General features: G+C 40.1%; 2 protein-coding genes across 4 annotated transcripts in view; one reads left to right on the forward strand and one right to left on the reverse strand.

Annotated features, from left to right (window-relative positions):
• The window catches only part of dtnbp1a (dystrobrevin binding protein 1a), a 132,232-nt gene extending 113,955 nt beyond the window's left edge, over positions 1 to 18,277 (forward strand). For all 3 annotated transcript variants that reach the window (XM_052016113.1, XM_052016114.1, XM_052016115.1), the window contains 3 exons: positions 1,516 to 1,671; positions 13,103 to 13,246; positions 17,584 to 18,277. In XM_052016113.1, coding sequence (XP_051872073.1) covers positions 1,516 to 1,671; positions 13,103 to 13,246; positions 17,584 to 17,816 — 533 coding nt within the window. In that variant the 3' untranslated portion in view covers positions 17,817 to 18,277. The remainder of the gene's footprint in view (positions 1 to 1,515; positions 1,672 to 13,102; positions 13,247 to 17,583) is intronic.
• Positions 18,278 to 19,287: 1,010 nt separating this feature from the next.
• Positions 19,288 to 26,142, reverse strand: part of jarid2a (jumonji, AT rich interactive domain 2a) — a 288,957-nt gene continuing 282,102 nt past the window's right edge. The window contains 2 exon segments of the mRNA XM_052015784.1: positions 19,288 to 20,541; positions 23,706 to 23,813. Coding sequence (XP_051871744.1) covers positions 20,362 to 20,541; positions 23,706 to 23,813 — 288 coding nt within the window. The 3' untranslated portion in view covers positions 19,288 to 20,361.

The raw sequence follows: 26,142 nt of genomic DNA on the forward strand, positions 1-26,142 counted from the left end.
ATGTAAAAATTGTGTATAATTTATATTTAATTTGCTTTTTCTTGTGAATGCTTATATGATGCTGTGCTATGTGCCTGTGATGCTGCTGCAAGTTTTTCATTGCACATATGCATCTGACAATAATCTCGACTTTGACTTAGTTATATTAACAACAAAGCTTACAAAACCAAAATTAATATAATCAAATCCTTTACAAAGGGTGAAACATTATCTTATACAATGCTCTTTCCTCCTTGTGTGTAGGAATAGTAAATTAAACAAAATGATTTTACATTCCCAGGGCCTGTCCTGTTGCAGTATGTCTAATTAGGAAGCTTTGACTCCATAAGAGCACATTCAGAAAATGATGTTCTACTTTTGCATCCATTTTAATACAAAACTGTTTCAGTGGAGCATCAAAAGAAAAATACTAGTGTAATTAGAGTGTCAAGTCACAATCAGAATCTGAAACTCACTGAAGCCATGTGTTGTGAAACTACTTGCTGCACAGTGTTGTGGTGGTCTGCTGCAGTATAAAATTAAAATCTGACTAGAACACATCCTGAACACAGCCGATCTGACCTGGCACAGTCTAAGGATTTAATTTTCCTATACACAGCCTGATTTGACCATTGCTGTAAATATAACAACCTCAAACATGCTATTAGTTGGTTTGAGGATGAAACACCAAGTACAGGTTGGCACAGTGATGCAGCTAGTAGAATTGCTGCCACACAGTGCCAGAGATCCACATTTGATCCTGACCTCGGATGCTGTCTGTGTGGGCTTCCTCCAGGTGTTCCTTCTACAAGCCAAAAATGTACAGGTTGGTAGGTTCATTGGCCACTGTAAGCTTACCCTAATATGTAGTGAATGGTAGAATCTGTGGGGAGTTGATGAGAGTCCGGGAAGAGTAAAATGGGTCAGGGTAGGATTAACATAAAAATGGTTGCTTGGTGGTTGGCAGGGATTTGGTGGGCTGAAGGGTCTCTTTCCATACTGTATCTGTCTATGACTGTTGATCAAGAACAGAGGGCACATGCAGTAACATTAAGGAAATCATCCTGAGCTGGGTAAAGTATTGAGCCAGGTGGCACAAAATGGCCTGACCTGAACCAAATGAAACCTGACCCAAACGTTTTATCAGAATATACACCCAACCTGTCCCCTATGTGTTTGGCCTTGGGCTGGGTATCCAGGTGGTACAATGTTGGGAAATCGCATTCCAACTGAACCACCAGTTCCCTGTGGTAATAAAAGTGAACTGTCTTGGTTCGTAGTGCTCCTCTCCTGCTGAACTTAATGCAGAATAAAGTTGTAGGTGTGACTTGATCTGCCAGCAGCAACTTTAAAAGCAAGATGGAGTCTAGCATAAACCTGAGATAAGTTTGCCATATGAATCTTTAAAAATTGTTTTTTTATGTTCTTTGCAAGAGGGATAAGATTGAAATTCCTGTTTCATGCAGCTTTTCCAATGTATGTAGTTCATATTTCTTTCCTCGTGGCTCATGTCAAAGATCTCTTTTTCTGTTCCAGTTAAGTTGGATGAAGAACATGCTCAGAAAGTGCGAGATATGGAGAACACACAGCAGCAGAAATTGAAAGAGCGGCAGAAGTTTTTTGAAGAGGCCTTTCAGCAGGACCTAGAGCAGTACCTGTCTACAGGATACTTGCAGATAGCGCAGAGACGAGGCAAGATTTTCTATTACTTTGCAGTCATAAATATCTATTTTCTGGAATAACTATTTTCTGACAAAGCAAGTAGGGGTACACCTTGTAGTATAACTTTTAAAGTTTCTGTGCCTTTTAATACATTTGAATATGTATCAGTACATTTTTAACCAATAATCATATTGTAGTTATTGACAACACAGTTTCAGCCTTTGAGTTGGTGATGGGCAAGAAGTAAGCCTGGAGTCACAACAGTCTTTAGAACAACAAATAAAGTCAATTTTCCTCAGAAAAGACTATTTTAGAATAGGGGCAACAAGAAGGTAGAAATTACTGCAACTTCTCCAATCAAAAGTGGGGTGATTTCTCCAGATAATCCAGTGAATGAATGATTGTTGCATACAAACTTTGCATTAAATTAGCCAGTATTATTGACAATGAAATCATCCACATCATCTGGGAGTAGCATTGTTACTGTATGAAACCTTACATCTGTAGGATCCTATGATTCCATAATGATTCCTTGGAGGAGTGGATTCATTTAAGTTTAATAAACCCATAGGGGAAAACTTGAGCAAGCAGGTGTATGTGTGTTGAGACTTGGGCAAGGTTGTAAATTGTCCCTGAAGCAATTACAAATGCCTTTGTTGGTTAGGGAAAGAATTGTGTAAATTTAGTTCTATTTTAAATACCTTGCACAGTTCTTGAATAGGATAGACATGCAGAGAAAGAATACTGTAATAAAGAGGTGGTAAAATTTGAAGATTTGAAACTCCTGCATTTCATATGTGGTCTTCTATTGTAGATGGTGCAACTTATCTATAGATTGAGATTTTGGATCAAAGTTCATATTTGCAGAGTAATAGCTGTTTTTTGTTGCGCTGCTAACTGGAAGGTTGTCTTGACATTCTCTTAGTGATGATGATATTTTTTATGTCCTATCACTTAGTAGGTTAGGCTACATGCAGGTTGTCACCTGGTTACGGTCAACCTTGGAAGGAATGGACATTACTCACTTTCTGAAAGATCTGCCACTTGGCCACATAACAAGACTTTTGCTTTAATTTGTGGCTATGTTATTAGAATATTTTGTACATTTGTGATATGGCACATTAATAAAACTAATAATCTAAACAATATTCAGAATAAAAACAAGGGCAATCTGCCATTCAGTTAGATCATTCCAAGATTATCTCTGGCCCACTAATCTTTGCCATCACTGAGAGTGCCTATTTCCACCTATGTAACATTGGCTATTTAAAACCATCATCCGCAGCTTGGTTTCCCCTGGACATAACCGTTCCAACAAATTATGGTCCTTCATCCCTCTACCTTCTTTATTTGATAGGTAATCTAAAATTGTAATTTCACCATTGAATTCTGTGTTTTGAAACCTATGTTGGGTCCTGATTAAGCAGGGTTTTCAAATTCTCTCTAGTCTTGCAACTATCCATATAATCTTTACTAGCCCTTTAACCCTCGGAGATATCATCAGTCCTCCAGTCTTGGCCTCTTAAATGTCATTATATTTAATCACTCCACCGCTGATAGCCATGCCGTCAGCTTTAACATCTTTCTAATATCTCCTTGATTAGCTCAGTGTCAAACTTTGTTTGATAATCCTCCTGTGAAGTAACTTGGGATGTTTGTTATGCTAAATGTGTTCTACAAATTATTGGTGTTGTGTTTAAGTTCCTGCTCACCTCAGTATAATTACTCTGCCACCAAAATCATTAGTTATGGTGAGACTCCGGAACAGGGAAAAGCTCCTCTTATGACATCTCACTGAACTGCGTTTGTTCCCTTTGCACTTGCTGCCTCTTCTAGAATGTTTTTGACCTTGTCATTTTCCTGGAACTTCCTATTAACAATATGTAACTTGAATTAAGGGCAAAATGGAATTCAGTTTGCTCAAACACATAGCCTCAGCATGTTTGCATCCTTACCACAAATTGTACCTTGCTTTAAAAGGTTTCAAAAACAGCCTGAAAAGTTAGTCAGCAGCAAAAGCTGCTGAGGATTCAGTGAGTAAATGTGCAAACCGATTGCAGTTTCTCTTCCCCGCCCCCTGTCCTCACCACTACCATTTCCAATATTAATATCACTATTAATATCTCTTTCAATAATAGCTAGCAATTTATAGGTATCTTATGCTTTAACTACTATAAAAGATGCAACTGTAAAGGAATATCCTGCAAGAGAAATGGAGGCAAGGAGTGGACCCATAGACAAAATGAGAGAGGTGCTGGAAGAGACATCATTTTCTAAAGAGATTTTTGCAGGAAGAGGAACATTTTCACATCACCATTTGGTCTGAATGGCAATATAATTAGATCATAGTATTGGTTTATTGGTGGCACATGTACCAAAATGCAATGAAAAGCTTTTGTTTTGCATGCCATACAGACAGATCATGCTATACATAATTACATCAAGGTAGTAAAAAGAAAACAGAGTGCAGAATAGAGTGTTGCAGTTACAGAGAGAGTGCAATGCAAGTAGACAAATAAAGTGCAAGGGCCATACAGAGGTAAACTGGGAGATCAAGAGTCTGATAAAGTAAATTCTAAGTCACTTAGTGGGATACAAGCTGTCCTTGATTATGAAGGTTCATGCTATCAAGCTTTTGTATCTTCTGCCTGACAGGAGAAGGGGAGAAGAGAAAATGACCAGGGTGGGAGGGGTCCTTGATTTATGTTAGCTGCTTTCCTGAGGCAGTGGGAAGTGTAGATGGAGGTTGCCGGTCAATATAATGCCCTTATTAGTATAACCCTGCATAAATATCTGATTTAGGAGCAGATTGATGGTTGTAGGGTTTGGATTGAGGTTCAGATTATGATAAGACCATTTAGGGGTAAAGGACTTTTAGGTTCAATAGGACAGTTTGAATAATACCTGTTCTGGAATTTTGCTTTACCTATTTTGGTTATGTATACTGAGTGTAGTATCTTTCTTACTTTATCAGGATCTGTGAAAGGAATGAACTTAATAGTCTTCATTGTTCCATGTTTTCTTCTCAGATGCACTATTGCTTCTTGAACATGCATTCTAAGAGTGAAATACATTCAAAGGTCTCTTGCATAATTTCCTCGCACAACTAATGAAACTCTTTGTAAATTATCTTTGCATCATAGAGCATTAGTTACAAAAGAAAGTAGACTCCTGGGCCTTTTTGACGATCAATTCTTTAGAGATTAGAAAATCTCTGAAACATCAGTAATTTCCCCAGGAGAAGATACCAGAGCAAAAGAGTTAATTTTTATGTGTAATTTTCCATTAAGGTGTGGAGAGGCAGTTAGGATACAGACTGCAAATTGCTTTAAATATATTTTTAAGGTTGAACTTTTGATTTCAAATTTAATGAAAAAATCCATCAGGTTGAATTACATGGAAGATTGCATCGACTTTAAAAGCTTCTCAACGATCGACTTTATGGAGTAGCCATTGCAGCATAGCAAATCTCCAAGCAGATTTTGCCTTTGCAGTCTGCATTGTTATAAATTGCATTGGGGCATAAACTGAAACAGTCAGTGACTCACTGCTCCTCTCGGAAGCCTCCAAGGCTGGCTCTCTACCTTCCATTTCTCTTAAAGCTCATTACCAAATTATGACCTCTGCTGCATCCTCCCCCCATTCACCTTAACATCATATCTTCCTTTAAGCATTGTTTACATCTTTGTTAAAGTCTTCTATCTACCGCCTACACCACACTATTCTCCTTCACAGCACCATCCACTGATGTCCTCCCAACATTTCTCTTCCATCCTCTTCACTGAGATTTTCTTCTCTGATTTCAGTTGCTACCTTGGCACTTGTTATCCATGGGGACACTAGAGATTGCTGGAATCTGGAGCAACACAAAAAACTGGAGGAACTCAGCAGGTCAGGCAGTAGCTATGGAGGGAAATGGACAGTTGACATTTTGGGTTGAGACACTTCATCTGGACTGAAGGACAGAGGGGAGATAACCAGTAGAAAAAGGTGAAGAGGTGGGGCAAGAGTTGGTAGGCTCTCATGTACATAGTTATCTATGTTCATTGTTGTCCTCTTCTCCCTATCCGCTCCCTCCATTTAAATACTACTACTCATATTTGTGACTAGTGCCTTAACCTTGCTATTTTTGATCTAAATCAATGTCAAGGCCATCTCAGCACTCATATCTCCCTACTTCATTTCAGCCCCAATCCCTGTTGAAAGAAAATAAGGTTAGATTTCTCTGTTAGTCACATGTACATCGAAACACACAGCGCAATGCATCTATTGCGTAGAGTGTTCTGGAGGCAGCCTGCAAGTGTCGCTGCATTTCTGGCGCCAACATAGCATGCCCACAACTTATTAACCCATACGTCTTTGGAATGTGGGTGGAAACCCATGCAGACATGGAGAGACCGTACAAACTCCTTACAGACTGGCCGGAATTGAACTTGGGTCGCTGTTGCTGTAATAGCGTTACGCTAACTGCTACACTACCATGCCTGCCCTGCTTATAATTTACAGTCCATCTGGCTAACTTTTGAACTGTTCATCCTTATACTTGGCTTTTTCTCTTCACATCCAACATTTTTGCGTCCAGCAATCTCCTTAAAGCACTTTATCCCTCCACCCTCATGGATTCCGTGCCATTAAAATTAAGACTGTGTATGTAGCTGTCTCTGTTGTTTCACCCTTCCTTATTCTCACCTGTTGAAAATTCACTTGAGAATCCTCCCCATTTTTGCCCACAAACCATGTCTTGCTCTGGTTTTGTTTTCAATATGTTCCCTCTTGAAGCTCTTAATCCAACTCATAATAAATATTCAAGTGGCCAGAAACAAAGCCACAAATATGTTCTCTGAATGGTGCTTTATTTATCCTTAATATCTGTAAGTGCTAGCCAGTTTTACCTTCCTCATCTAATGCCTCTTTCCCCCTGTTGTTAATGTCATTGGGACCACTTTTGCTCATTTCTCTAATATTAATATTATGCAGAGCATCTTCAAAAATAGTTTTGCTTTTCACTGTTGCATCTAAAAATTTCAAAGATTCTATTGTTGGTCATCTAACAGGCAAGGTAGTTAAATACTCACATTTCATTTGTATTCAGTATTGGTTTTAGGCTGTTTCCTTTAGTGGTATACGTTTATTAAAGTAAATTAGTTGAAATATTTGACTCTGGTTAAAGCAGTAATATTACTGTTAATTCCAACATCTCAGCTTGTAAACTGAAAATTTAAGCAGTCTTCTTATGCAGGGAGATACAGAGTTCCTTCAGTAAACTATCCATATCATAGTGGGGGGTCGGGGGGAGACATTCCACTGTGCTTTCCTCCTCTAAATTCAGCGGTGATACCAATAACTACTTTTAACTATTACCTGTTATTGCAAACAGATTTTTCTTTGTACATTTGTTAGTGAATTTGACATTACTTTATTGTTTTGTTCATTTATTCAGCCAATTGTGTTCTTTCTCCATTTTTTTGTTTTTCTATTCTTTCCAGTCTATTTCTGTTTCTTTAATTTTGAAATTATTTTTCTTCATTTAAATCCATCATTTTAAAAATAACTTGGGACTCTGGTCTTCCAGATGAAATCATTCAACCTTATAAGATGCCTTCAGGTCATCCACATGGATAAGCACATCATAGTGCAGAAAAAATGTTGAGCTTATTTTCAAGAGGTTTATTCTGTTACTATCTGGAGAATAAGTTATTTTTTTTAATCACAGGGTAATGCACGAGCTCTCAACAAAAGTAAAATCATGAATATACTAAGACAAAGTAAAATGGAAGTTAAGGATAAAAGTGCTTTTATTTCCTTCTATTTAGTATCCTAGAATGTTTCATTGCATAACCTAGCAATCTGAGATTGAGCTACGAACTTTACTCGGGTGTTTTGCCAAGTAAACCATCTTGACCAATCTCACCATCCAGAACCCACCCCACCACCCTCTTTTTTTAAACACAGGAACATATGGATTTTCTTTAGTAGTCATTGACAAAGAATTCAGCACGCTAGTTTGTTTTGTCACATAATTATTCATTTATGCACAATTCCAATTCAGAAGTATTACTTAAAATAGAAATGTTTAAAGATGATTTAGTGATTTGAATAAACATTTCCATCACACACCATGCCCTTATTAACTAGAAGTGCTGGATCAGGTGGAAAGAGAATTGTTTCATTTGTTTTCACACTGCCTCTGAGAAACGTTAGGGAACGGGAGCTGGATGAACTCTGAATCATTTCAGGAGGCTGAGGGTTGATAGATAGGAATTACAGGGAGGCAGTCACACCTAGTTTGCAGGATGCAGGTAGCTGGGTGATTGTCAGGAGAGGAAAAGGGAATAGGTGGTCAGTGCAGGGTACCCCTGTGGCCGTTCCCCTCAAAAACAAGTATACTGCTTTGGATACTGTTGGGGGGGGGGGGGGGGAATGACCTACCAGGGGAAAGCCACAGCAGCCAAGTCTCTAGTACTGAGTCTGGCTCTGTGGCTCAGAAGGGAAGGTGGTAGAAGAGGATAGCGATAGTTATAGGGGATTCATTGTTTAGGGGAACAGATAAGAGAACGAGACTCTCAGATGGTATACTGCCTCCCAGGTGCCAGGGTCAGAGATGTCTCGGATCGAGTCCACAGCATTCTTAAGGGGGAGGGTGAACAACCCCAAGGTGTGGTACACATTGGTACCAATGACATAGATAGGATAAGGGATGAGGTCTTGAAAAGTGAATGTAGGGAGTTAGGAAAGAAGCTTAAAAACAGGACATCAAGGGTAGTAATCTCTGGATTGCTGCTCGTGCCACGCACCAGTGAGGGTAAGATTAGGAAGATACAGTGTGGCTGAAGAGTTGGTGCAGGGGGCAGGGTTTCAGATTTGTGGATCTTTGGGATCTCTTCGGGCAAAGGTATGACCTGTACAAAAGGGACGGCTTACACCTGAACTCGAGGGACCGATATTCTTGCAGGCAGGTTTGCTAGAGCTGTTGGGGAGGGTTTAAATTAGGTTGGCAGGGGGTGGGGAACCAGAGTGTTAGGTCAGATGATGGAGCAGTTGGTGTAAAGGTAGGTGCAATGTGCAGAGACTGTGAGGAAGGATAGGCAGTGGATAGGGCATGAAATGATGGGTTGAAATGTGTTTAATGCAATAAGTATCAAGAATAAAGGTGATGAATTTGGAGCATGGATCAATACGTGGAATTACAGTGCTGTGGTCATTGCCAAGATTTGGCTGGCACAAGGGCAGGATTGGCTGCTTGATGTTCCGGGGTTCAGATGTTTCAAAAGGGATAGGGAGGGAGGTAAAATAGGGGGAAGAGTGGCATTGCTGATCAGGGATAGTATCACAGCTGCAGAAAGGGAGGATGTCGTGGAGGGATCATCTACTGAGGCAGCGTGGGTGGAAGTCAGAAACAGGAAGGGAGCAATCACTCTATTGGGAGTATCTTATAGGCCCCCCAACAGTCACTGGGACACTGAGGAGCAGATAAGTAGGCAGATTTTGGAAAGGTGCAAAAATAACAGGTTGTTGTCATGAGTGACTTCAACTTCCCTAATATTGATTGGTACCTCCTCAGTGCAAAAGGTTTAGATGGGGCAGAATTTTTTAGGTGTCCAGGAAGGATTCCTGACACAGTATGTGGACAGGCTGACTAGAGGAGAGGCCATACTGGATCTAGTACTAGGCAACGAACCTGGTCAGGTGACAGACCTCTTGGTGGGTGAGCATTTTGGAGATAGTGACCACAACTCCCGACTTTTAGCATAGCCATGAATAAGAGCAGACGATATGGGAAGGATAATTATGTTAGTTTTTGGCAGGAACTTGGGAGCGTAAAATGGGAACAGATGTTCTCAGGGAAATGCACAGCAGAAATGTGGAGGTTGTTTACGGACCACTTGCATGGGGTTCTGGATAGGTTTGTCCCACTGAGACGGAAAGGATGGTAGGGTGAAGGAAACATGGTTGACAAGAGAGGCTGAACATTTAGTCAAGAGGAAGGAGGAAGCAAAAATCAGACAGGGCTCTTGAGAATTATAAGGTAGCCAGGAAGGAGCTTAAGAAGGGACTTAAGAGAGCTTAGGATGAGGCATGAGAAGGCCTTGGCAAGTAGGATGAAGGAAAACCCCAAGGCGTTCTACAAGTATGCGAATAACAGGAGGATGATTAGAGTGAGGGTAGGACCACTCAGGGATAAGGGGGAAATATGGGCCTGGAGGTTGCAGAAGTCCTTAATGATTACTTTGCTTCATTGTTCATCAGGGAGTGGGACTTTGATGAACGTAAGGTCAGTGTAGAACAGGCTAACATGCTGGAACATGTCGAGGTTAAAAAAGTGGTCGTGTTGGAGCTTCTGAAAAACATTAGGATAGATAAGTCCCCGGGGCCGTATGGGATATACCCCAGGTTACTGTGGGAAGCAAGGGAAGAGATTGCTGGGGCGTTGACTATGATCTTTGCATCCTTCCTGGCTATGCTAATGGTACCAGAGGATTGGAGGATGACAAGTGTTATTCCCTTGTTCAAGAAAGGTAATAGGGATAATGCTAGGAATTATAAATCAGTGAGTCTTACATCAGTGGTGGGCAAGCTATTGGAGAAGATTCTTAGGGACAGGATTTACGAGCATTTGGAGAAATATAGTCTTATGTTTCATAGGGATAGTTTGCATGACTTTGTGAGGGGCAGGTTGTGCCTCACGAGCCTAATTGAATTTTTCGGGGAGGTGGCAAAGCAAATTGAGGTAGTGCGGTGGATGTATATATGGATTTTAGCAAGGCATTTGACAAGGTTCCCCATGGTAGGCTCATCCAGAAAGTCATGAGGCATGGGATCCATGAAAGACTTGGTTGCGTGGATTCGGAAATGGCTTGCCCACAGGAGGCAAAGGGTGGTAGTAGATGGAGAGTATTCCGCTTGGAGGTCGGTGACTAGTGGTGTTCTGCATTGCTCTTTGTGATTTTTATAAATGACTTGGATAAGGAAGTGGAGGGATGGGTTAGTAAGTTTGCAGCTGACATGAAGGTTGGAGGTGTTGTGGATAGTGTAGAAGGTTGTTGTAGGTTACAATGGGATATAGAGAGGATGCAGAGTTAGATGGAGAAGTGGCAGATGGCGTTCAATCCAGAAAAGTATGAAGTGATACACTTTGGAAGATCGAACTTGAAGCCAGAGTACAAGGTTAATGGCAGGATTCTTCGCAGTGTGCAGGAACAGAGGGATCTTGGGGTGCACATCCACAGATCCCTCAAAGTTGCCACGCAAATTGATGGGGTGGTTAAGAAGGTGCATGGTGTGCTGGCCTTCATTATTCAGGGGATTGAGTTCAATTACTGCTTTAACCAGAGTCAAATATTTCAACCAATTTACTTTAATAAACCTATACCACTAAAGGAAACAGCCTAAAACCAATATTGAATACAAATGAAATGTGAGTATTTAACTGTGAGGTAATGTTGCAGCTCTGTAAAACTCTGGTTAGACCACACTTAAAGAGTATTGTGTTCAGTTCTGGTCACCTCATTATAGGAAGGATGTGGAAGCTTTAGAGAGGATGCAGGGGAGATTTACCAGGATGCTGCCTGGATTAAAGAACATGTCTTATGAGGAAACGTTGAGTGAGCTTGAGCTTGGAGGATGGGAGGCAGCTTAATAGAGGTGTACGAGGTTATGAGAGCCATAGATCGAGTGGACAGCCAGCACCTTTTTCCCAGGGTGGCAGTGGCCAATACCAGAGGAGATCCATTTTAAGGTGAGTGGAGGAAAGTTTAGGGGAGATGTCAGAGGTATTTTTTTTTTCCCCCCCCCCCCCCAGAGAGTGGTGGGTGCCTGGAACAGTAGGAGCATTTAAAGGACTCTTAGATAGGCACATGGATGCAATAAAAATGGAGGGTTATGAGCTGTGTAGGAGGGAAGGGTTAGGTTGATCATGGAGTAGGTTTATATAGATCAACTCAACATTGTGGGCCGAAGGGCCTGTACTGTGCTGTACTGCTCTATGGAAACCATACAGAAGCCTTTGGATTCCCACACAATAATCATTTCAAAAACCAAGTTCCCTCCCCCAACCCCCCCCCCCCCCCCATTAAGAAAAACACAACTTAAGGAGCTGAAAAAAAACTTGTAAGCAAAAATAACATTACTACCTGTATGTTGTCCATTTTGTGAGGTGCCTTCAGATAATAGAATGCCTGTTCCTCCTTCAGAGCCAGAGGTATACACAAAATTGTGGAAAAAGCAGATGATGTCCACCTGGACCTGTTTCTGGCAGTGTTACAGTTCTGGTAATAGCTTATTTAATGTCCAGAACAGGCTTTATAGAAAATCATCTCATGAAAAGAACCTGTTGATTTCCTTAGTTCTCTTTGAAACATTGTCCTAACGGTTTGTGATCTCTTAACAACATTCTTTCTTTAATTGATGCTTCTACAATCAGGCATTTTTACGCTTAATCTGCTAAACATAGTTTGTCATATCTAAAAATAGTTTTATTCGAAGTCGAGCCTTGCTGCTAAATAGCTCCAAGACATTACATAACCAGAAGTATGAGAGCACTGGCTTTACAGACACACAGTAAAAGCAAAGTGCCCTCAGGGTAATATTGCTATCTGTTGACCTTGCCTCAATCCTTACTACTGAAATGGGAGGATACTGTGAGACAGAGTATCCAGTGATAGCTTGATGAACTAAAATCTACACATCTAAAAAAAGTTGCAATCAGATGTAGTTTTAAAAAAAATTAATTTTACAACACATGTTCTTTTCTCTGAAAAGTGTCCACTGTATTGCTACCAGAGCTAAATTATGCTTAGAAACATTTCAGTAAAATTGTCCTGTTCATTGGCTCCTCACCTCACTGTGGAATGAATTGGCAACATTGCTAATTCGTAATGGAGAACTGCGGCCATAAAGCTATCCACTCAGAGTAGCATGCATCTTGCTGGGTTAGGATGTCAGAATATTTCTCAAATATTTGAATTGTTGGTCAATTACCTCTTGCAGCACAATGTGAAATTTCAAATATTCTGCTATAAATGCAGAGCTGCAAAGTTAACTTTGTGTTATTGTCCATAACAATTCAGAACTGAAACTAAATAAGATATCTCTATTAGTCACATGTACATCGAAACATGGTGAAATGCATCTTTTTGCGTAGAGTGTTCTGGGGGCAGCCCGCAAGTGTCACCACGCTTCTGGCACCAACATAGCATGCCCACAACTTCCTAACCCATATGTCTTTGGAATGTGGGAGGAAACCGGAGCACCCAGAGGAAACCCATGCAGACACAGGGAGAATGCATATACTCCTTACAGACAGCGGCTGGAATTGAGCCCAGGTCACTAAGTGCTGTAATAGCGTTATGCTAACTGCTATACTGTCATTTCAATCCTGTTATACTACACATTAGAATAAATCATTTGTTCCTGTGTCCTGCTGTGTTTGTTTTACTGTGACCTATGCTTGTTGTTTACCCAGAGCCCATTGGAAGCATGTCCTCTATGGAGGTTAATGTGGATATGCTGGAGCAGATGGACCTAATGGATATGTCTGATCAGGAAGCATTGGATGTTTTTCTCAACTCAAGTGGAGAAGACAACAATGAGAACTCGCCAGTATTAGGTAATGTTTTGTTCTTTCTTTTAGGTGGCCGCAGACCACATTAATTACATGGAAAGCATTAAATTACAAAATAGTCTTGCAAGTCTGCCTTTTGTGGAAGGCATATACATGTTTTGGTGGAACTATATGATTTAAGCAAACTAATTCATTGCTTATTATTAGTTTTCAACTGCATTCACTTTTACTATTCAATAGTTTTCAACTGCATTCACATTACTCTTTAACCGAGACACTACAAAAAGGAAAATATGTACTGCTTCAAATGTCTAATCTCATAGATGTACCCAAAATTCAAACCCTTGGAAATTGCTTTTTATGTTCACAAGAAATAGAATCAGCCACTCATATCTGCTCTGCTATTCAATAAGATCTTTTTGCCTTAACACTACTTTTCTACACTTGACTTCCTTAATATTTAATAATCTATTGATCTTTTCTTGAAAAAAAAGTGACCAAGTTTCTGCAACCCTCTTAGGTAGAGAATTGAAACTATTTAATTCAGTATTGATTCTCAGAAGCTACAGTGTGCTTGGAAAGATGATGAGGTGCTGCTCCTCAAGCTTATGTTGGGCTTTGTTAGAACAATATTAGTCACCAAAGATGGAGATGTCAGAGTGGGGGTGGGATAGAAAACTGAAGTGACAGGGTTACACTTGTGGACTGAACAGAGGTGTTCTGTAGAGTGTTCACCCATTCTGCTTTGGTAATGGGGGTGGAGAGAGAACCTGGATGGACTAGTTAGAGTGTAATTACCCAAAAGTGGAAAATTCAGTGTCATATCATTGGATTATAGGCTACCCAAGTGGAATATATGAGATGTCATTCTTCATCTGCTTTTGGCCTCACTGTGGCAGTGCAAAAGACCAAGGACAGACAGGTCAATGTGGGAATGAGAAGGGGAATTGAAATAACGTGTAACTGGAAGCTCAAACTAGCTGTTGTGGACAGACTGCAGATGCAAAATGGTTGTCTTGTCTACGCTTGGTCTCACCAATATAGAGGCCGCCACATTCACGAACACCAGATGCAATAGACCAGGTTGGAGGTGAAGCTGAATCAATGCCTCACCTGGAAGGGGCTGTTTAGGTCCCTGGATGGTGGTGAGGGTGGAAGTGAAGGGACAACTGTTGCATGTCTGGCAGTTTGCAGGGGCCAATAAGTGGACCAGGTAGTAATGGAGAGATTGGTCCCTGCAGAAGTGGTGGTGGGGGGGGGGGGGGGGGGGGGTGGAAGGTGGAGAGATGATGATGGAAAGATGGTATTAGGATCCTGTTAAAGCTGGCAGAAATGTGAAGGATGATATACGACTGCTTGGTATGTTACAACCACCCAACCCCTTGTTGGGAGTTGTAACAGTGTAAGTCTGCCACCATGTGGTGGATAAGATCCAGTGCCACCACAGTAGTGATGGGAGGATGCGATTTAACTCACTAATGCAGCGAGGTTTAGATGTGCAATGCTGTTTTTCTGTCTGCATTCCTTGCTCTCAGGATAACAGGGCAGGTTTTCTATGCCCTTAGATGGAGTGGCTTCTTCCACTCTGGTCCCAGGCACAGCTATGTCAATGAGAAATGGTGGCAGAAGCAGAGGGGTCCCACTTGCCATCTGTCAAATCTGCTGTTCAATTGATATTCAAAGTCAAGATGCCAAATATTAAATCAGTTTGAAAAAAAAATCACAATTTAATATTTTTTGCTTTTCCTCTGGCAACTTATTTCTCCCAATGGAGCTGCTGTACTTATCCCAGGTTAATGTTGCATAGATGGACTTCCCTGCAAGAGTAGGGAAGTAGTCAGAACTCCCATGGTTGGTCCTCTGCTGCCTGGAAGGCTGAACTACAGCCTCCACTCCGGGATTGACTGGTTATGTGAAGGGATTTCATAAAAAAGGATAAACTTGTGTCTTTCTCTGACACCTTTCACTGTTTCAAGATATCCCAAAGTACTTTAATCAATAAGTAGCCTTGAAGTGAGGCAAATAAGCAGCTAATTTACACAGTTTACATACAATAGTGGTCAGATACGTGTTCTGGAAAAAGTTCCATGAAGACTAATATAAACCACCAGTTCTTTTACGTTCACCTAAGGAAGTAGACTGAGCTACTGTTTAACCTCATTTGCAAAATGTCGCCTGTGACAGCAGAACCCACATTTGGTACAGAACTAGATTTTTGTGCCTGAGGTTTGTGATAATTGAGCTAACAACCTGCTTACAGAGACCACAGCCAATTTAACAGAGATACACAAATTACAAATAGTGACAGCAAAGGTTAATAAGGCATGAAATAAGTAAGCTAGGCATCTAGATTCATTTTTAAATGGGCAGAATTGAACAAAAAGCCAGGTTAAAACTCCATAGGACATAGCTTGCCTTAAGGAATGATAAAGCCTATAATGCAATAGAAAGCAAGCAAACAATACAGAATTCACAAGGATGATACCACAGTTGAGAGAATATGCTTTTCAGATATTTATGGCTGTTTTTATCCATACCACTTTAGTTATCTATGGCTATTGGCAACTGGAGTCTTGCCCTCTTATGTGTTCTATCAGTGTTTGTTTTTGAACACTTTTCACTGCTGTGGACTGGGGAGAGGTCAACTTACCCATTTTTTGAAAACATAAAACTATTACATGAATTGAGAAATCTGGCTCTTTATATAATGTTAAGTTCAAGATGGCTTGTTCTCCTGTTAATTTTAGGAGTGTAATTATATGCCTGAAGCTCACTACCTTTCAGACATGAACCAGTCTGCTTAATACCAATCTGTATCAACGTTAAAAATTGATCCCCACCCTGCCATTGCTATGTACATTACTTTCTAATTTGCCATCTGCTACCAGTGGTCCATAAATAACTAGTCTTAAATCCCTTCTTGTTTGATTCTACACCATTGCCTGCTTACCTCAAGGCCCTAGTATCCTGCCAACAGAATCTCTTATTTACCCTTTTAATGATTTCAACAATGGCCCAGTAACACCTACATCCTTAAGTGGCTCAAGATGTCCGTCACCCAACACCTATTTAAGCCACAATCCTGTAGTGCACTGGGCCATAGCCATCATGTTTGCTTCCTTCATACAGATTGCAGGTACATGGGCGAGCATTTGTCAGTTCCATAGCTGCTAGGTGTGCACTTCTCCCGCAACTACTTCCAAAGGGAACCCAACTTCAATGTGGTTAGAGAGACATCTCTGATTTCTAGCAAATCTTGCCCTTAAAAGCCAGCTAAGCAATGGCCCCAGCTATCTGAACTCAGAATCTGAGTGTGAGCGGATGATTCGGTCATTCAAATCAAATCATACAAAATCTCCATCTCATTTTGGTTAGTATTTGGTATCATTCTTTTCACCACCTACCTCAAAAAAAAAGTAACTTTCAACTTAAGCCATCTTGTTTAGTTGTATATCTTTGTAGGGGTCTCCACAGCTCTTCCCAAATTAAAGGTTGAACGCATGTCATTAACAAGGTCAGACACAAATATCATTCATAATGTTGCTTAGCGATAGATTGTCATCATTTATAGAGTTCACTGCCCAGAAGTGTGTACAGTATCCCCCACCAGATGAGACATTAGTTTTGTGATTTTACATATTTTGCAGCATGTGTACAGTCAAGGCAACCTGAATAAATGTGAATGGGTGCTCTGCAACCTGTTGCTTAGTTAGAGAGCTGGCCTCTGGTAGTCCAGTGACTGTAAAGTTTTGTTATCTTCCCTCCCTTTTGTGGGCAGTGTTGTACCTAATTAATCCGAAGTGTTGACGATGGGAAAACTCATTACAGTAAGTCCAGGGTACCAATGCAGATAACATTTGCTTTAGTTCCCAGGAAGTTCTGAGCACCTGTCCTGTTACAGAATGATTTTAGAATTGACATCAGTATACATAATTCAGAGTTTAAGGATATAGCTTCAATCTAGCAAAAAGTCACATTGCTTTTGCATGGTCTTTTTACATTACCACACTGAACATCTGCAAACTAACTTTATTTTGTGTTTTTGAAAGAATCTGTGATGGAATCTAGAATTGATGAGCTTACCTACCAATTGGCAAATGATTGAATGAGCCATAATTCTGATCACTTATTAGGTTTCCCATCTTAAAAGATACAGCCCTGTGGTACAAGGTACAACATCCATAAATGCAATTTAGCAGATGTTAACTTTTGAAACGTCAAAATATTTTTGTAGAATTCTGTACTGTTGGTATAAGATGTTTGGATATATTGCTTAAGTAAAGTTGCTTCTTCCCCCCCCTCCCCACTCCTCCCAAAAGTACTGGAAGTTTTCCTCAGCTGAGCAACAGGCCATCACTCATAGTGAAATTGTATTTTTACAGGGTCCGAGTCTGAGCCATATCAAAGTGAAATAACACTGCAAGTGCCAAGCCAAGCTGAACTAAGGTTAAAATTATCTTCTCTCTCTTCCACCTCTGCTGACTCTACCAGCCACAGTGCAAGTGAAAATAACACACCACTGGTCCAGTCTGATGAAGAGGAAGTTCAAATAGACACCTGTCTGGTTGCAATAAACTCAAACCCAAAAGAGAACTCTGACAGTGACTCTCAGTAACATAGAGATTATTATTTCAGGTGGCTTGTCAAAAGTTAGCTGAATACTGCAGAATCAAGGAGCTACTGTGTGAAAGATTTAACAAAACTAATCCAGAGCCTTTTACCTTTTCTAATTTGAACAAGCAAATCCCTATTACCCAGTGCCCTTGGAGATTAACATTGGTAATTATATGCACACATTCTGTAACAAATTATTACTGATTACCTGTTTTCTTTAAGTACAGAAGCTCATTTTCTAAGGCTTGACTAATGAATCCTCTCCCCCATATTTGCTCAACACATTTGGGTTATGCATTTTCAAATTATATATTGTACAAAGGGTCCTTTTGCCTGCTTGAGTTTCTCCTCTCCTCCTTCCCCCCCCCCCACCCCCACTATAGTTTAGAACTAATTGTGTTAGAATTCTGACTGAAGAAGTTGTGCACTTTAACATTCAGTAAATAAAAGAGTTTTGCAATACTGCTTTGCTGTCATTCAATTTTTGATTTGAATTGGCAAGACACAAGTTTAAAAGATGCCTCCATGTTCTTTGGCAACCAGGAGGGAATACCGCAAGGGCAGTTGAAAGCTGTGCTTCTCAGTGTTGATGTAGGTTGGCATTTTCTCAGCAACAATCTACTTGGCAATCCTGGAAGAAAGATGGGGGAAAATGAAGTACCAGATGTACTGAGTGTTAGAGAAAGCAGAATGCACAGCTACTGAAAGCAGGGTCTGGTTTACTTATAGAAAGAAATTGTATGGTTTTCAAGAACTAAATACTGCAGTACTGGGCTACTCCAGACCTTAACTGAGTCTTTGTTATTTAATGCACCCTCCAAGAATAATAGCCCCATTGCATTTAGTGGACAATTAATAACTTCAACAGGAACTGCTCAAAAGTTTTATTAAACTTTTAAGTACAAACCTGAAAAGTAAAAAAAAACTCGCAATTACAATGTGAACTCTTTCCGCACAGAAAGTATAGGTGCAGAGCAGCACTAATAAATTAAATGTCAATCAGTAAGCAATAGTCAAATATGTCTGCTCTCAAAGAAGAAACAAAATACATAGTAAGGCCATAAAAACTGGACAACCACATTTGAAAAACACTTGAAATCAGTAATGTTGTTAAATACTCCAAACCAGTTCAGTCCTCTGCAGCAACAACAACCAACTAACAACTGGGGAAAAAAATAAAATGACTTCTTGACAGTCACCACTGGCAAGCTCAGTGCAACATGGGTAGCTACAAATAATGTTGCATTTTCAGCAATGAAAACTAGTTATAATGGACAATGTTTCCCTTTTGTTTTAATAAAATACACTGAAAGGGGCAACAGCTACACCATTATTTGTTCAGTGATGTAAGCAGCACTTAAATGTTACAAGAAACCCTGTAAGCATCCAAAACCGATGAAGAAACTGAAACATAAGGCTTTTCTTCATCTCTTGCTTCTTCCCCCCCACCCACCCCACAAAAGGCTCAAGTATTTAAAACAATTTACAGGCATATGTACAAAGTTTGTTTTTGTTTTCTTTTTATCTTTTTTTTTACAAATATGGAAAGTAAAATAGAAATGAAGGAAATGCATTTTCACATTTCACAAAGAAATATGCACGTCCTCTAGTGGCTCTCCATTGTGACTGTCTCACCAATGAACTGAACTTTTAATGCTGATTCTGTGTTGAAAAGGAAGGATGGAGAAGGAACACAGAGATGAAAGTGGAATTAAAATGGAATGTTACAAAGATTGCACATCTACAAAGACGAAGCAGGGGAGTCCTGCTTCAATAATTTGATAAAGGACACTATTGTAGGGTTTTCTGATAAAATGATTGACAGCACCAAAAAACTTTACGAATTTGCTAATGAAAGTCAGGCACAGTTTCCTCCAGCCAGGCAGCCTTATTATTACAGATGCATAGTGATGTGCTGGTAAGGAGAAAAATATCACCTTTACTTCACTTTCAAAATCACCATTTTCATACTTTGTAAACCAGATCAAGTATCAGCTGCCATGACTCTAAAACAACAGTATAATTTTCTAAACAGAAAAGCAAATTTTTCAACTTATACAACCAAAAACAAAAAATATGTAGCCAAACTGAAGCAGTTTCTTTCAAGTTTTACCTCCTTCCTTCCTCCAAAAAGCTGCTCGCATGACTGAAATTGCAAGATAAAACACAGCACTCAACTTCAACCTAGTTCAAACGGGTTTAAAACATCCCACCTGTTCACAGTAACAAAAATCAAATGCAAGAGGTTTGCTTCAGCCAGAAGGGCAAATGCAAACTTGGGATTGCTGTTCAGCCCTTTGACTTGGTTTTTAAAACAGTGAATGAAAACACTTCTACTGCATTCCAAGGAATACTGCCAACTGCAGTGTCTGGTGTTCCTAAAAGAAATAAGCCAACACTTTAATGCTAAAACAAACTGCTATTTTTTCCTAAAAACAAAACAGAAGTCATCTTTAGAGCTAGTGCAAAGACAGCTTGCATTCTTCTAGCAAGTACTCACAAATTATAGTACAAAAAAAAACAACTGAGTACAAGACTTGGCAACTTCAGGGGGAACTTGTAGCACTTCTGGACAAAGATGAAAGTCTAGTTGCTGGCACATCAATGGTCGCTCGTTTTCGAGGTCCTCTTTTCAGTGCAGGCTTGCTGGTACTGGTATTATTGTTGTTGCTGCTCTTGGCTGCTGCTTTTCCACAGATTTGATTGACTAAATTGTTTATTTGATCCTGTAGCATTGAATCAATAGAAAAAAATATCATGAAAACAAATACATTTGCAAAGACAATTAGTGTTTAATGAAATGAAAATTGTTCAGCTCAGTTATTCAAGGAGATCAAGACCCAATTAGAGTCTAAAACACTCCCAATTCAGGTCTGACTGCCATTCAAAACAGCTCTCAAAAACAGCTAATTTTGGAGATGGAAAAGGATACTCTGGGACGGTCTAAATGATCCCATCCCAGTCTTAGGGTTTGCCAGTCAAAGCCTCTGCACCTTAACTCATCAACAATTAAGGACAGAAGACATATGAGCCAAAGGCCTTGACAATCTTCATGGAAATTCCGTTTGGATGTTGTGATAAATTTTTACCACAAAAGCATCATTGGAAATGCTCCAGATGTGGCCTCAAAATAAAAATGGTTCACTTACATGGCGAGAGGCTCAAACAAATTACTTTCCAGAGAGGGAACTTCGTTTATAATGTATAGCCTCAGGTTCTGGGGAACATGCACACTGAACATACAAAATGTTATGGTGATTTTGAAAGGTAATACCTCAAAACATTAGGACAATCTGTATTTGGTTATTTTGACTTTATGCTCGATTTTTTAAAAAAATGAGAACACCTGACACAATTCTCTGCTACAAAATAAAACAGTCTGGAATACAAGGAGTTATGTGAAACAGTAACAATAAAGGGCTTAAACTCTGAAGATATTACAGAATACACATTTCATAGAAACATAAACCCTCAAGTGCAGTTATTAATAACAGTCCAGCAGGCAGATGGAAATCTACGACGATAAGGCTACAAAGTCAGGCAGTTTATGTAACACAGAATAATTTAACCCCTACCTTACTAACTACCCCTAACTTGACTATTTCTAAATATCAAAATAATAGAGTAATTGAAAATCTGAAAAACATTAAATGCTCAGGTCAGGCAGCATCTTGGAAAGAGGAATGATTAATATTTCAGGTCAATGGGGTGGCACAACAGGAAGAGCTGCTGTCTCACAGCTCCAGTGACCCACTTTAATCTTGACCTCAGGTGATGTCTGTGTGGAGTTTGCACGTTCTCCCTGTGACTGTGTGGGTTTCAGCCATGTGCTCTGGTTTCCTCCCACATCCCAAAAATATGTTAGTTGATAGGTTAATTGGCCACTGTAAATTGCCGCCAGTGTGCAGGTGAATGGACGTTTCTGGGTTGAGTTGATGGGGATGCAGGAAATTGATGGGAATATAGGGAGAATAGGTTACTGAGAAAATTAGTGGGGGATGGGATTGCCCCGCCAGCCTACATCATAAGGAAATATAGATAACCCTTCATCAGGTAAGTGTGTCCAGCTATCGAAATACAGATGGTTGACTAAGTTAACTCTACAAATGTTAAAGTTATCTAGAAGTGTAAGTTTCTACTATTACAAAGGGAAAAACTATTCCAAAGGATATTAACTGACTGATTGCTCCCTAAAATCATCTCATCTTTTGCTTCATTGTTAAAAGTATGTAAACACTCTTAACTAAATTAAGGTCATCCACTTTTCAGTCACACAAGTGTCTATTCTCCCTGTTCAAATTTCATCTGTCATGGATGTTTCAATATTTTAAGTATCCTAAATAAATAATAAGACTGGCTCCTGGCTCTTCACCCAGTTCACATAAGATCATCAAAACCATATTTTGCGTCAACACCAGCCTGTTATATATTTACCAATGCATATTATTTCCTTTCAGGCAACCAAACTGAAAGCATAACCATGAGTACCCAAGTTTTTAAACTTCTTACATGCTTTAAATGACAACAGAGAATTGAAATAAATTATCAAATTCCATTTTTGTCAGACAACAGAAAACTTTCCATTGTATGCTCAATATTTTTCATGGTGCTTGGTGTCACTCAGAGCTGAAAAGACTGGTGTTTGTGCCTTTCTATTTGTTCTGTTCTGACGGTATCCATCAGGAAAATGGAGATGCAAGAACAGGCCCTTATAGTCAATACCTGGGAGGCTCCCGCTTGAATCTATACAAAACTCTGGTTAGGCTGTACGGAGTATTGTGTGCAATTCTGTTCACCCCTTTACAGGAAGGATGTGGAGGCTTTGGAAAGGGTGCAGAAGAGGTTTACCAGGATGCTGCCTGGATTAGAGATTATTAGCTATAAGGAGAGGTTGGACAAACTTGGGTTGTTTTCTGTGGAGCATCAGAGGCTGAGAGGAGACCTGACTGAAGTTTATGAGAGGCATAGATAGGGTATACAGTCAGAATCTTTTCCCATGGTAGAAATGTCAAATAGTAGAAAACATGCATTTAGGGTGAGAGGGGGCAAGTTTATAGGAGATGTGTAGGTCAAGTTTCTTCTTAAAACAACGGGCTGCCAGGGGTGGTAGTGAAAGCAAATACAATAGCAGCATTTAAAGGGCTATTAGAGACACATGACTATTAAGGGAATGGAAGGATATGGATCATAGAATCATAGAACAGTACAGCACAATACAGGCCCTTTGGCCCACAATGTTGTGCCGACCCTTAAAACTCGCCTAAGACTATCTAACCCTTTCCTACCACATATCCCCCTATTTTAAATTCCTCCATATGCCTAGTAGTGTGTAGTGTAGGATCATGTACAGGTAGAAGAGATTTAGTTTAATTTGGCACAGACGCTGTGGATTGAAGGGCCTGTAACCGTGCTGTACTCTTCTGTGTTCTATATTCTATGAATCAAATACCCTATTTCCATTCATGGGCTGGTTCTAAGGAAGACTTTCCTTCCTTTTATACTACATGCTTCTGAAGGATTATTGCAAGAGACCGCAGTGCCCAAAAACAAAATGGTTGACAGATTAAAGTACCGTCTATTTGATGCACTTGCTTTAAGTTTTACCCAAGCTTTTAGTAAGAGCATGTAAAATTGGTGAAAGGGCCTGACATAATGCACCTGCAGTCTCCCTACATTATCAGTTAAGTTTATTTATAAAATGTCTTGATTAATACATCTCCAAAACAACCAGTTTTGGTTGTAACCAGAAGGTGCTAATATCTAACATTCCAAACCCTTACAATATCAAGGCCATTTTTAATGATTCCTGGCTAATGTTACACCATAATGCTCTGAGGAAGGTCCAGATTTGGTTAGTGCCAGAAAGTGCAGACATCCACCATCTACAAACCTCATCGTAGCGATACATCATCTTCAATCCCCGACAGGATTTCTGCTTCTCTACATGGCGAAGAGCACATTCAAGACAGAAGACAACGTTCTCATTTTCTTGCACTACCTGGGTTGATAAAATAGCCTGGGTCAGTACCGTCACTGGCCGAACAGCAACTTAATTTAACATAAGTTCTAAGGGAGAGCTGCAGTTCCAGTAGTGCCTGTGTGCCACTTATGTGATGTGCAGACACAAGTGCATTTAATGGTTATGTGCATTTGGTTTTGAATTTATTCCCTTCCTTTCTTAGCAAATCAATGTTTTCTTTAATAAAGATATTACTGTCAAACCAAATTATGTTTCATCTCCCTACAGATTACCTCAGCATTTTCCTGATTCAGTAGATGTCCTCATTTCCTTTCCTGCTCCCCCTCTCCACTTAAATGTGCACACTTTGAGAAAGCATCCTTTCTCAAAGCACCTAGTAATACATCAGACATAAAAAAGTTTTAAATCTTTAATAAGTATACTTTTAAACATTAACAAAGCTGGGAGTTCTCTGCATTAAGATTCAGTGGTGGAGATGATAAAAGATGTGCAAAAAAAACTATTGTGGCCATCAGCGCAGACTGCACATGACATTTTAAACATTTGTTAAACTCCTTTGCACTGGGTGTTTTTGGAAGTTCAGTTCTCTTGTGAATCATTTTCATTATTGATGTCTTGGAGAGAGCTTGCCTTTCCCCAGGTAACTGTGTGAATGTATTGCACCTCCAAAGCTAAGCCTCTTCACTTAATTACCTCACTACCCAGTCACCCTTCATGACTTTAGAACTACACTTCAACAGTCTGGTTGCTTTGCTATTATAATGCACATTTCATCACTCAGTGTTTCCGACAGCCACTGAAACATATTTGGAGTACCGTCTCTGTCATAACGTAGGAAATGCAGCAGCCAATTCATGCACAGTAAGTTCCCACAAGCAGCAGTGAAATAACCAGGCAACTGGTAAGTAAACATGCTCTTCATTGTAAAATGCAGAGAGATCCTCTGTGTCTACCCATGTGGGTAGATGGGTCTTGAAGGGGTCTTTCATCTGAAGATACATAATGTCCTCTGCACTGCACTGAATCATCAGTGCAGTGCAGAGGACATAATACGAGTCTCCAGAGTACAGCTTGAACCCATGACCTTTGAGTCAGAGACAAGAGGATTACTATGGAGCTAAGGCTTATATCTCCCAAACTGAGGGTTTGACAAATGGTAGAGAGGCACAGAAGATTCTTAGATCAGTTTTGTTTAAATCTCAACTATCTCCTGTGTCATCAACATAATTAAATAGTTCTCAGCGGTGACACTGAGCCGGATGTCCTTGCCCGGTGACCTTTCTCACTGTTCAGAAACTTTCTGGCTCTGCAGTGCAGGAAATCCTCAGTCCAAGTCTCACATCCGAAGCAGACGGATTGGGAATTACTTCTCAGGAAACAGCCAGGCACAAGTAAATAGCTCTCAAACTGATAAGTCCAATCAAAACCTAATCCACAAAAAACTTTCCATTTGAACTGAATCTCCTAGACAACATTCTCTCCTCCCCTCACAAACATCACAATCATTGTGTGGTTAAAACTGTGTTTCCAATTTAATGGACAACTTTACCACCAACTCCCAGTCCTTGCAAGGGGCATGGGGCTTTAACTTGAGGGTCTGATTACTGTAGTGCCATTGTGGTATACAAGGACCCAACCTGAGTAGGCACACTTCAGATAGGAACCCAAATACTGAATGTTGGCAGTGATCAAATGCTTTCATCAGCTCTGATTACAAGGGACATGCAACAATAATCAGGAGCAGGAAGACGTACCTGGATTCTCTCTCCCCTAGCCTGGGAAAATGGAAGCTATTCACCAGGTCGTCATCAATGAATAGGCACAGGCACTGAGATGCAAGGTCAGTCCACCCCCAGCAAAGAGCTTGCATTCATGGAGCACATTTCTCATTCCAGGGTATTCCAGTGCAATTTATAATGAATGGATTTTGTTTGAAGTGAATCACTGATATACAGTGGCATGCAAAAGTTTGGGCACCCCAGTCAAAATTTCTGTTACTGTGAATAGCTAAGTGAGTAAAAGATGACCTGGTTTCCAAAAGGCATAATGTTAAAGATGACGCATTTCTTTAATACTTTAAGCAGGATTACTTTTTTATTTCCATCTTTTACAGTTTCAAAATAACAAAAAAGGAAAAGGGCCCAAAGCAAAAGTTTGGGCACCCTGCATGGTCAGTACACCCCCTCTGGCAAGTATCACAGCTTATAAACGCTTTCTGTAGCCAGCTAAGAGTCTTTCAATTCTTGTTTGGGGGATTTTCGCCCATTCTTCCCTGCAAAAGGCTTCTAGTTTTTATTTGTTTATTTACAGCGAGTCCGCGCCGCCCATTTTTAAACCCAAATTAACC

The sequence above is a fragment of the Pristis pectinata genome, chromosome 5 (assembly GCF_009764475.1).
Source record: "Pristis pectinata isolate sPriPec2 chromosome 5, sPriPec2.1.pri, whole genome shotgun sequence".
NCBI lineage: Eukaryota > Metazoa > Chordata > Chondrichthyes > Rhinopristiformes > Pristidae > Pristis > Pristis pectinata.